Source organism: Lynx rufus, unplaced genomic scaffold (genome assembly GCF_022079265.1).
Source record: "Lynx rufus isolate CCGP_SWC_20201006 ecotype Redwood Valley unplaced genomic scaffold, mLynRuf1.p SCAF_19, whole genome shotgun sequence".
Lineage (NCBI taxonomy): Eukaryota > Metazoa > Chordata > Mammalia > Carnivora > Felidae > Lynx > Lynx rufus.
Window position 1 is genome coordinate 272,989 of NW_025814833.1, and position 13,108 is coordinate 286,096.

Genomic DNA, 13,108 nt, shown 5'->3' on the forward strand with positions numbered 1-13,108 from the left:
GTTACTTCTGTCACTCCTAACAGTCAGCAGAGGCCACCCTTTTGGTTCTATTCAGAACTTACTTCCAACACAAAATCACATTCTAAAAAACACAAATGACCAAGAAACCCAATCATATCCTTTCTTACATGTGTTATTTCCTTTTATTTGTCAACCACTTATATTGAAAATATGACAAAGAAGGAAAGGGAGAGGCACCTGCCTAGCTCAGAAAAGCATGTGACGCTTGATCTTGGGGTTGTGAGTTTGAGCCCCACATTGGGTAAAAGATTACATAAATTAAAAAAAAAAACTTAAAGAATGAAAGGGAAAGTGAGAGCAACCCACAGTTCATTCTCTTTTCAGTTCTTTTGTAGAATGTCCATATGTGCAGGTATCAAGAAGAGAAATAAAAATAGTTTAGTTTTGTGCAACATTTCCTTCATTCTGGTAAGAAATAAATACATATGCATGTATAAGCTACAAAAGATGAACTGTGCAATTTTGGTGATTCTACATAGGAGTCAAATGCTCTTGGGGTGCCTGGGTAGTTCAGTCAGTTAAGCATCCAACTCTTGGTTTCAGCTTGGGTCATGGTCTCACAGTTCATGAGTTCAAGTCCTACATTGGGCTCTGTGCTGGCGGCATGGAGCCTGCATGGGATTCTCTCTCTCCCTCTCTCTTTGCCCTTCCCCTGCTTGCTTGCTCTCTCTCTCTCTCTTTCTCGAAATAAATAATCGTTAAAAAAAGTAATAAAAAATATAAAAAGGAGTCCAATGCTCTTGTGTTTGCATTTAAAACTAGCATCAAGGGGCACCTGGGTGGCTCTGTCGGATAAGCATCCAACTTCAGCTTTCATGATCTCACAGTTCATGAGTTCAAGCCCTGCATAAGCAGGCTCTGTGCTGACAGCTCAAAGCCTGGAGCCTGCTTCAGATTCTGCATCTCCCTCGCTCTCTACTCCTCCCCCATTCACACTCTGTCTCTGTCTTCTTCAAAAATAAACAAACATTTAAAAAATTTTTGATAAAAAAATAAAACTAGCATCAAAGAATACAATGCTGAACTATATAATTCATGCCAATAATAATTTAAAATTTTACTTTTCCCTTTCTTAGAACAATATTATTTTTACATATTTCGCTTTTTATTTTATTTTCAAAATTTTCTTTAAACCCAAGTTAGTTAACATATAGTGTAATAATGGTTTCAGGAATAGAATTTAGTGATTTATCACTTACATGTAACACCCAGTGCTCATCCCAATTGTCCTCCTTAATGCCCATTACCAATCCCCCCCACTCAACACCCTCCAGCAAACCTCAGCTTGTTTCTATATTTAAGAATCTCTTAGGCTCTGCCTCCCTCTCTGTTTTTGTCTTAATTTTCCTTCCATTCCCCTTTGTTCATCTGTTTTGTTTCTTAAATGCCACATATGAATGAAATCATAAGATATTTATCTTCCCTGACTGACTTATTTTGCTTAGCATAATAATACACTCTAGTTCCATCCATTTTGTTGCAAATGATGAGATTTCATTCTTTTTGATCATTGTGTAATATTCCATTGTCTATATATGCCATTTCTTCTTTATCCATTCATTCGTTAGTCGATGGACATTTTGGCTCTTTCCATAATTTGGCTATTGTTGATAGTTGTGCTATAAACATTGGGTGCGTGTGCCCCTTTGAATCAGCATTTTTGTATCCTTTGGATAAATACCTAGTAGTGCAATTGCTGGGTCATAGGGTAATTCTTTTTTTTTTTTTTTTAATACCCAGGTTATTTATTTATTTATTTATTTATTTATTTATTTATTTACCATTTATTCAGTTTTTGAGAGAGAGAGAGAGAGAGAGACAGAGCGTGAGCAGGGTAGGGGCAGAGAGAGAGGGAGACACAGAACCTGAAGCAGATTCCAGGCTCTGAGCTGTCAGCACAGGGCCTGATGCAGGGCTCGAACTCACAAACCATGAGATCATGACCTGAGGTGAAGTCGGACGCTTAACTGACTGTGCCACCCAGGCGCCCCGGGTAATTCTATTTTTAATCTTTTGAGGAACCTCCATACTGTTTTCCAGAGTAGCTATACCAGTTTGTATTCCCACCCACCAGCAGTGCAAAAGTAGAACAATATTACCTAATAAATAAAAAGCACCATGTCAAGGTCAACAGTAATGTTTATAAATCCTATGATAGCATGTAGCTTTGATATGATGTGATGAAATGGTACTTTATCTCTGTGATATTCCTCCCAAAAACCCATTATCCCAGTCTAACCAAGAGAAAAAAACCAGCCAAATCCTATTAGATGACCATTCTACAAATACCTGACTAGTACTCAAAATTGTAAATGTCATCAAAATCAGAGAAAGTCCAAGAAAACTGTAATAGCCAAGGGGAGCCTAAGGAGATATGACAAATAAAAGTAATGTGGTATTCTGGATGGGGCCCAGGAGTAGAAAAGGTAAAACAAAGGACTAGGAAAAAACAAAGGAAATTTTAATAAAATATAGACTTCAGCTAATGATAATATGTCAATATTGTTTCCTTAGTTCTAACAAATGTACCATATTAATGTAAGGTGTTACTGGATGTGGAATATATGAGAATTCTCTATATCTTCTTAATTTTTCTTTGAATCTAAAACTGTTCTAAAAAATGAAGTCTATTTAAGAATTTTTTTTTTCAACGTTTATTTATTTTTTGGGACAGAGAGAGACAGAGCATGAACGGGGGAGGGGCAGAGAGAGAGGGAGACACAGAATCGGAAACAGGCTCCAGGCTCTGAGCCATCAGCCCAGAGCCTGACGCGGGGCTCGAACTCACAGACCGCGAGATCGTGACCTGGCTGAAGTCGGACGCTTAACCGACTGCGCCACCCAGGCGCCCCTAAAAACTGAAGTCTATTTAAAAAAAGAACATGGAAAATCGAAAGAGAGACCACAGGAGAAAGAAAAGCTTTATATTTCAGTCCCTTTAAAGGCACATTTTTCTTGCTCTTTGAACAAGGGGCCTTGCATTATCATTTTACACAGGGCATCATAAATTATGTAGCTTACCCTGCCTCTGTCCCAACCTCTGTCATCCAGCCCTGAGACTGGGGTTGCCCTGGGCCCTTCTGAGAGTCCCTGAGGCCAAGGGGAAGGCTGTGAGTATATATGTTGGGAGTCTAGCAGGGAAGGCCAACATAGGACAAGTTCTATGCTCTGAGCTTGTTTGGATTCTGGGAAAAGCAGCAGAAGCAGCCACAGTCTGGAGAGGTCCCCACTCAGGCCAAACGGTGTTCCTAAGGGAAGCCCCTCCTCACCATGGTAGGCAGCATGAAGTCCTAGCATCCTAGAGCAGAAAGGGACCTCATTCATTGTTCTACCACAACTCTTTCCTCCACCTTTTAGAGAGAAGGAGGACACAGACAGAGGCATGAAGATGGGTAGAAGGCTCCCAGGCCTCCAGAGTCTTCCAATGAGTAAGTGACAGCCTGGATCCTGCCCAGCCCAGAGCCTGGTACTGCCTCCGTTTGGCCCAGGTTGGACCTGCCTTCCCAGTCCATGAGTAATTTCCCAGCAGCCTGAGTTGCTACTCAGAGTCCCTTCCTTGTTTCTCTGGACATAAGCAGAGTGACAGAGGGTAGGGAGGGAGAGAGGGAAAGGGAGGGAGAGAGAAAATGAGAGACAGAGACAGAGAGAGAGAGAGAGAGAGAGAGAGAGAGAGAGAGAGAGAGAATGAGAATGTACCCCAGTTAGGATGAGGCCAGAAGCAGAAAAGAGAAGACTCTTGTCATTCCATTTCCACTTGGCTATTTGGGAGAGCCTGAGAGCTATAGGCTGAATAGGGCCTGCTGCAATCAACAGCAGATAGTCTTGAGACTAAAGTACTGCCATGGGTGTCATTAGGAAAGAATGCAGAGGTGGCAGAAGAAGGGGAAACCTCTGAGCTGGAGAGGGCATTTCTCAACTCCAGGCAGACAGGCCCTGCAAAGTAAAACCAGACCTCCATGGAGTCTGTGCTGTAGACAGGCTCAGAGGGAGGGGCTCTGTTTCTGCCACAGAAGTGCAGCCTCTTCAGGGAACAGGAATCCCTAAACCAGAAACTCACTCTGGGCTTCCTCAGATCCCCCAGAGAAAGGCCACGCCCCTGGAGACGGTTGTCATGGCAGCAGCTGCCAGGGGCTGACTGCCTTCCCCCTCGCTTGCGTGGCTGCCCTGCTTTGCCTTCTGATACCTTCAACTCCTGCTACCTGAAAAGGCCTGTACTGTCCACCCTGGCTGCACGTAAATGTGCCTGGAGCCCACTGCCCAGGAGCTGTTTTACAAGGTGGTTAAAGGTTGCCTCTCTTACATCATACTGCTAGGGTTTCAATCCTATCTCGGCTAGTATCACGTGTGTTTCCATCGGAACAATGTGTAACTTCCAAGGACCTTAGTTTCACCTTTAAAATGGCATTTCTTAGACTTAAACCTTCCCTAGAAATTTTGACCTAAGCAACATGTCCTCACAGGGCCCTAAGTCAGCAGTATCAAATCAAATCCAAGAGAAGGGTTATTTCATAGCCCCCACCCCAACTACACACAAAGTAGCAGTCCACATTCCCTTGTAACAAATGGTGTCACCACGGCAGAAGCACCATCATCTTACTTCCTCTTGAGAGCGCTTTCTCTCAAGGGAACCCCAAATCAGTTACTGTCAGGCAGAGACTTAGAGCCAACACAAAGACATTGTTTTCATTCTTCCATTCCCCGTTCTAATTCTTTATATCTCCCTTTTCTGACCCCCATGTTTACTAAATTCTCATCAAGGGTTAATTTATATTGGTTTGGGAGCTTTCAGAGGCAACTGTGTCCTCTATCCGCAGCGCTAGAAAGGAATCCCACCCTACAAAGTCACACTGAGAGAGGAAAGGAGGGGAACTGGCCTGGCAGGGCACACTCTTGGCTGCCAAACCCAACAGGGGAAAATAATTTTTTCATTTGAAGTTAGAGTTCTTTGCTGAGATCTCCTCCAGATCTTTCCTGAGCTTGCTGAATTTATCATCCTATTTAGTACTAATGGCATGCTTTAAATTAATATTTTGTAGTAATGTACTGAATGACAGAATTTGGATTCTGTCCAAGAATAAGGGAGTAAATCTAACAAGACAACATTTAACCCAGAAAAACAGAAGCTTCTATACTTGGGTTAAAATTAAAATTATTCACATATATGCACCCCTGTTTTTGCAGTATTTACAATAGCCAAACTATGAAAGCAGCCCAAGTGTCCATTGATAGATGAATGGATAAAGAAGATGTTGTATATATACACAGTGGAATATTATTCAGCCATAAAAAAGAATGAAATCTTGCCATTTGAAACATGGATGGAGCTAGAGTATAAGGCTAAGTGAAATAAGCCAGTCAGAGAAAGACAAATACCATATGATTCACTCATATGTAGAATTTTTAATGTTTATTTTTGAGAGACAGAGACAGAGACAGAGCATGAGCAGGGGAGGGGCGGAGAGAGGGAGACAAAGAATCAGAAGCAGGCTCCAGGCTCTGAGCTGTCAGCACAGAGCCCGATGCAGGGCTTGAACTCACGAACGCAAGATCATGACCTGAGCTAAAGTCGGACACTTAACACTTAACCAACTGAGCCACCCAGACGCCCCACTCATATGTAGAATCTAAGAAATGAATAAACAGAAGGGAAAAAGAGATACACCAAAAAAAAAAAAAAACCCACACTCTTAACTATAGAGAACAAATGGTTACCAGAGAGGAAGTAGGGGGTGGGGAATGGGTGAAATAGGTAAAAGAGATTAAGGATACACTTATCTTCATGAGCACTAAGTAATATATAGATAGAATTATTGAATACTATATTGTACACCTGAAAGTAATTTAACACTATATGTTAACTGTACTGGAATTAAAATTTTTAAAATTAAAGTGATTCATATAAGGCTATTAACAGGGATGTGTGAAACAGATTTGGGAGTGTCAGGTGATTGCAATTTAAAGTGGATTCAACTGTGTAATATGGCACCCACAAAATCTAACTATGATCTTAGGATTCATCTACAGGTGTATAGTGGCTGTTCTATAGTGAAGGGTGTGATAAGATCACTCCATTCAACACAAGGCAGAACATTCAGTATTTTTTCAGAGACATTTATGAATTCAGGAGCATGTAGGATGGTGAGTGACTTTGAAAAAGTATATCACATTAGAAAGTACTGAAAATAACTGGGGAGGTTAAGACTAAAAAAGTCTTGGTGTGATTGTTTAAGGATTAAATGAGATAGCATATTGAAAATGCTTAGCACAATGCCTGGCATAAGTGTTCAATTAGTGTTAATTAAAAACAATAATTAGTAATATTATTAGCGTTAGGCCATACTATTATTATTACTATTTCTATTATTATAGTTAATGCTTACAGGGTGCTTTCTATGTGCTAGGCACCTTTCCAAGTCCTTTACATATACTGACTCATTTACTGATTTTATCAATCCATTGAGATACGTACTATTATGTCTCCAATTTTGCAGATGAAGAAGTTGAGTCACAGAAAATTCAAGTGGATTGCCTGGTATGTCTCACAGCTGGGAAAGGGAAAGAACTAGAATATTAACTCTAATACTTGTTTTGTACCACTCCAGAAAGCAGAATCAACACCAAATGTATGTCAACTACTGGGAGGCAGACCTCAGCTCAACAAAAGTAAAAACTACTCTGAATAAAACTGTCTGAAATTTCAATGGGTGTCTTTTAAGGTAGTGAGTTCTCCATCACAGGATGTAAGGGGGAAAAGGTCAGAAATGATGAAATGTGAATAAAATGGGGGTCCTCTTGGAAAGAGATGAGGCCAAACTTTGGTGAAAAGAATAAAGAAGGTATAGTGAAACTTGGCTTTTAAAAGACACACATCACTGAAAAATGGAAAAGTAAAAGTTAGAGAAAAGATATAAAAGTGAACTAATATCTGTCTTGCTTCTATCTCAACACAAAATAAATTAGATGTTGGGAAAAAATCTCTTAAACTGGGAAATTTCCTGAATGAATTTCTGTTTGGAAACTTACTAGATGGCCTGGGCTTGAAAAAAAAAATCCCAGGGTCCTAACAGATCTGACAGCCATCAACCCTGAAAGTATAAAATAAAGAGAGGAGAGGTATAGTCTACTTTCCAGAAGAAAGGGCACCTGCATGAGAAGTAGCATCCAGGCTGATGTGAGTAGGTAAGATGCAGGGATGGGAGATTGAAGATCATAACACCATTAGATTCAGGGGCACCTGGGTGGCTCAGTCTGTTAAAAGTCCCACTTTGGCTCAGGTCATGATGGCATGGTTTGTGAGCTCGAGCTCCACTTCGGGCTCCGTGCTGATGGCATGGAGTCTGCTTGGAATTCTCCCTCTCGCCCTCTCTCTCTGCCCACCCCAAACTCACGCTCACCCTCTCAAAATAAATAAACTTAAAAAAAAACACCATTAGATTCAAACATACATACTTGTAAAGACAATTGAGTATGTTAATATGGTTTTAATCCTGCTACTCCATGTGTGATGAACAGAATTATTGCATAGTTGAATATGAATGTCTTCTGCGCTGAATCTTTTGGATACAGCAGTCCAGGACCCAGATATTTGCTGATTTAATGAATTAATACACACTTTATCAACCAGCAACACCAAGAGGTGGCCGGTTAAGGATTTAGAGTCCCAGAAAAGTATTTCTTCTATTATGAATAATTACTGAAGAGTGTGTGTTTGCGTGTGTGTGTGTGTGATACACACACACACATAATAGTATATATAGGGGTGCCTGGCTGGCTCACTTGGTGGAACATGCAACTCTTGATCTCTGGGTCGAGTTGGAACCCCATGTGTGTCGTGGAGTTTACCTAAATTTTTTTTAATTGTATATATAATGCCACACTCTCCACCCCAAATGCTCCCATTTCAGAAAATAAATCTTTAGATTTTTTGTACTTAGATGGACAAATGTGTATTTTGGTTTATGAAAATCATCAAAGTATTTATGTTTTTAGATTTGCATACTTTACAAACAACTCTTTCTAGAGTTCTAGAACTGAATGATTACAAATTTAGACTGCAGCCTCTATTTGTGATACAGGTTTGGGGGCTCAAAAAAATCCTCAGGTCATGGAAAAGTGAAAGCTTATCTTCCATAAAAGTGACAAGAAGTAAAAACCATGTTGATAGAGCATAAACGGACATGATGGAGTCATGGGTATGGATGTGGATTAAGACTGGGAAAGGAGACATGATACTGATTCATTAAGTAAAAATAGTCAAATTTCAGTGCAGGATCTGGACTGTAGGTGAAATAATGGGCCTTGGTGTTTGACAACAGGAGAATAAGAGGTGGTATCAGGGTAAGCAGCAAAGAGGAAGAGGCAATAACTCCCAAGACTGGATGCTGACAGTCTCTGGTAACCAGAAAAGGCAAATATAAACAAAGAGGTGAGCGACGATGCCTGGTGTGTTGAGAGTTGCGAAATACAGGAAAGGTGCTGCAGCAAGGCCGCCGGTCAAAGTGGTTAACTGGGGATCTGAGCTAGGCTGTGACGCGCGGCCCTCACGTGACCAGGAGCCTATGTCTGCCCAAGTCCCTCTCGTCCAGGTCCTTTTTGCTTGTCCAGACACCGTCTGCCTACTGCCCTTTGGTCAAGGGGAAAAAGCAGGAGGAAGTAAGTCCCCTTGGTCCCCTTAAATCGGTTTGAGTGTCGATGCTGCCCAATAACCCCTGGGATCGGGATGGCAGAGAGTATCAGGCCTTTCCCTATATCCAGCCCCGCTCCCCCTCCCCCCCCCCCCCCCCGCTCCCACATTTCGGTGTAGAAAATGGTGGCCTTGGGGCGAGGTGGGGAGGTGAGTGGGGCCCCCTGGGAGTCACAGACTTAGAAATAGTTTCTAAATAAGCCTTCGCTTCCACTTGCCGCCTGAAAAGAAATGACGAACACTGCGAGGTATAGGATGGTGGGGCATGGGGGAGGGGAGGCAGTGGGGGCTGACGCGGGGGCGGTGGATAATGCCCAGGAAAGGGACGTATGTTGTCAGTTAGTCCTTCCCTCCTCCCCACTCTCCGCCCCCTACCCTGTCTTGCGTCTGTCTGCAGGTCTGCGGGTCACAGCGGTGCGCCTCGAGGAGAGGAGGCCTAGAGCAAACCGCCAGGAGAGGTCCAGGTCAGGGAAGGGGTGGGCAATGGCCCGGGGATGGGGTGCGTGGGAGGACGCTGACTGGAACGGAGTCCGCAGTACCACCGCCCCGCCCCGCCCCTGTCACAATGGGAGAGGCCTCTGGCAAGGCCTGCTGGGAAAATGGTGGGCTTTCGGGAAGGAGGGGGCTAACGGGGTGCGGCGCGGTCCCCAGGGCCAGAGAGCCCCTCGACAAGCATAGGTGGGGGACCTGGGCCCCCAACTCAGGAAAAGGCAGTTATGGGAACCCGTGGCCAGGGTTTTGATCCAGCCACCAAGTGTGTTTACTCGACTCTGCCTTGTCTCCTATGAATAACTGTACTTAAAGAGGATCCTCAAGATGGAAAAATCATGCAAAGAAAATGAGGAACAGCCAGAGAGCGCGCCCAAGACGGATGAGGAACGGCCTCCTGTGGAACACTCTCCCGTAAAGCAGTCTCCGGAAGAACCGTCTTCCGAGGAGCAGTCGTCAGAGGAGGAGTTCTTTCCTGAGGAGCTCCTTCCTGAGCTGCTTCCCGAGATGCTCGTGTCCGAGGAGCGCCCTCCTCCGGAGCGCCTTTCTAGAAGGGACCTTTTTGAAGAGCGCCCTCCCATGGAGCAGCCTCCTTGTGGAGTGGGAAAACATAAGCTGGAAGAAGGAAGCTTCAAAGAGAGGCTGGCTCGCTCTCGCCCGCAATTTAGAGGGGACATACACGGCCGAAATTTGAGCAATGAGGAGATGATAAAGGTGGCAGAGGAGATGGAAGAAATGAAAAGAGTACGAAACAAATTAATGGTCATGCATTGGAAGGCGAGACGGAACCGTCCTTATCCTATTTAATGTGTTCCGCCTTTAATTGTTTCCCCTGATAGAAGGTTGCCACCTGAACTTTGTTTGCATTTTCTCATCTCATGCACTTTCCCCATCTCAATTTTAACTTTTTGCGTGGCTTTATTTTAGGTGTTTTGCTTGTAACTGGCATAAAATTGGGTTTTCCCCACCCACAAGCTGCAAGTCTCCCTCTCACCCATTTGCATGAAAAGGTGTACATTATATATTGTGAAGTGAAAACAATTTTCAAAAAGTATATGTAGCATCCCATTTTTGTAAAAAATGTATATTTGTATATTAATATGCAAAGAAAAAACAAAGTATATACTTAAATGTCTTAACAGTGGCTATCCATGTGGTAAGATAACAGGTGTTTTGGTTTTTCATTTTGCTTAATGGGAGCTTCTCATTTTTCAAGACAAACATATTTTGCTTTTGTTGAAAAAAACAATATGGGGAAAAAATTTAAAAACTGTCAATCGACTTATAAAGACAATGTGGCACTTAATAAATACTTGTCAGAACTTTAAAGAAAAGTAAATCCCATGTTTCCTTTAAATCTCTTAGGCAGAAAAATAAACCAGGTACTTCTACTTAAGGGTCATTCTTTTTGTATTTAAATAGGAATAATGCTGGATTTACAAGGCTGCTGTGGAGCCAAATGAAGATCCTAGAGCTCTATGGTTTTCCTCCACCTGCATATGCAGGACCCCCAACCCCTATAAGATACGCTTCAAATATTCAGTGGATAGAACCCAAAGATTTCACTTACACTCACAAATAATTCCTGTGAGATTCCAGGTGAATGACACATTCTATTTCTGTCCTGCTATTCCCTTCCCTTGGACACTGCCACATCTACTGGGAATAGCTGCCCTTTTCCCTGGGTCTTGGTCCTTTCCTGACCCCCACCACAGCCAAGGTGCCTGGGTCCTCCAGTTGCAAAGCTTCACTGATTTCTCTGGAGTCCCTCTGGGCCAAAGCTGAACTCAGTCTCCTACAGGTAAATGGAGAATGCCCCTCCTTCGGTTTTAATATTATACAGGTGCATATCATCCCAGTGCTGCTTAAACCTCAATGTTTTAAAGAATTCTTAGCAAAATTGTCCCTTTTTTTCTGAAAGCCTCTCGTTTCTCCACTGGATTCAAACATGAGTTCACTGAGACCTGGGCTAGGAGACAAACTTGCAAGCCAGACACAATGCTATGTATTCAGAATTGGAATCTCTCCCAATAATCTTCAAAAATGACTAAGGTTTTAGGTACCTAATATTTGCCTTAGGGTGAGTTCACTCCCAAGGGTTTCTGGCAGACTTCCCTTAACCAAGTCAGCTGACTTGCTCAACTTGTATAAATTAGAGAGGAAGGTAAGACTTAGCCTCAAGTTAGGACATTTCCCCTCTACCCCACCCCTCATCACCAAGAAACATTCAAAAGTACTTTGTAAGTCATTAAAGTATTATCTATGTGTATGCATATACATATATATGCCTGTGTGTATCAGATATTATGATTTCTCAAACTACCCTCATAACACCTAAGATTTTGTTTTATTGTTCCTGTTGATTCTAGAAACATGGATAGTGGTTAATTTTTTAAAATTACGACCCAGTCATGAACCCTGAGTTTGTCTGATTGACTATGTAGCTTCAGTATGTTCACTTCTCTAGAAAGTATGATTTGCAGTTCCAAAAGGATCACTGTGGGGAGGAATTCCTTCACCAAATTCAACATTAAAATTATTTACATATTTTATATATCAGCATTTCTCTTATAAAAAATGCAAAGACTGGGCTCTACCCCAGACCCACTGCATTTCCTTTTCTGTCAATTACCACACAAGTTAGAGAACCACTGCTATATGCAGTATACTCCTGGTTTTAGTAAGAATAAATCATAATATAAAAGAAAATGCAGATTATTGTATCAGAATTTAAAAGGGTGAAAGGCTTGGGGTGCCTGGCTGCCTCTGTCCGGTTAAGTGACCTACTCTTGGTAGGTCTCACAGTTCATGAGTTCTAGCCCTGCATCTGACAGTGTGGAGCCTACTTAGGATTCTCTCTCTCTCCCTCTCTCTCCGCCCCTCCCCTGCTCATGCTGTGTCTCTCTCTCTCAAAATACACTTTTTTAAAAAAGTGAAAGCCTTGTGCAAGCATATTTTTAAGAAACTAAAAACAACCTTATCAATTTTACTACATAAGATAAAGAATTTGGGGCGCCTGGGTGGCTCAGTTGGTTAAGTGTCCAACTTCAGCTCAGGTCATGATCTCACAGTCTGTGAGTTTGAGCCCCACATCGAGCTCTGTGCTGACAGCTCAGAGCCTGGAGCCTGCTTCAGATTCTGTGTCTCCCTCTCTCTCTGCTGCTCCCCTGCTCATGCTCTGTCTCTCTCTGTCTCAAAAATAAATGAAAACATTATTTTTTAAAAACAAAAATATATAGAATTCTTGCAGTGAAGCAAGACTATACACAGAATGAAAAGCTAAGAGGACAATAAAATAACAAGATAGATTTTCCATGACTGACATTATGGAATGCCTTGCATTCCTTTCTTCCAATATGAGAAAAATGCATCAAAAGTAAATTTAAAGTTGTTTGGTAATCAGCTCACAAAATGGTAAGCCAGCCCTGTGCCCTTGACTTTTTTTTTGTTTTTATTTTTCACTGTATGTTGCCATTTGGGGGGGATCTTCATGTCTCCAGACCATTCTTCAAGGTCATGGCAGCTTGATGGATGCTGGTTGGGCTGGATTCCATTGGAGTGAAATAAGTTTCCAGAGGCTCACTGTACCAGTTTGATAAGACAGGAAGAATCCAACTCTCTGGCTTTCAGAGGGGTGGCATTCAGGCAGGATGTGGAAGGGTTCATCCAAGTCACACTCCTCTGCAGGGTGCATCTGATTTTGGTTTCTCTGCTCCAGGCTGCAGCAGGCACCAGACCCTCTGAGGCTGATGGCCAGATTGTCCTGGACATACTTACCTGGGGGGCAACAACTGTCCCCATTGCCAAGTCAGAACACTTTGCCTTTCCTTCATTTTCCCTTTCTCTTTTGGGGAACTTTTTTTAGGGGAAGAGATAAAGTCCCAAGGATTCATAACTGGAAACATTGGTTGGGAT

General features: G+C 42.4%; 1 protein-coding gene across 1 annotated transcript; it reads left to right on the plus strand.

The window, feature by feature from the left end:
• The first annotated feature begins 8,592 nt into the window (after positions 1-8,592).
• On the plus strand, positions 8,593-10,570 carry TCEAL1 (transcription elongation factor A like 1). The gene is made up of 3 exons (XM_047081884.1): positions 8,593-8,673; positions 9,102-9,168; positions 9,509-10,570. The coding sequence occupies exon 3, from the start codon at positions 9,521-9,523 to the stop codon at positions 9,998-10,000; it is 480 nt and encodes a 159-aa protein (XP_046937840.1). The 5' UTR covers positions 8,593-8,673; positions 9,102-9,168; positions 9,509-9,520; the 3' UTR covers positions 10,001-10,570.
• The last annotated feature ends 2,538 nt before the right edge of the window (positions 10,571-13,108 follow it).

What these genes read in the sequence shown, in the direction of transcription:
- TCEAL1 (XM_047081884.1), top strand. Translation starts at nt 9,521, where the DNA reads ATGGAAAAATCATGCAAAGAAAATGAGGAACAGCCAGAGAGCGCGCCC.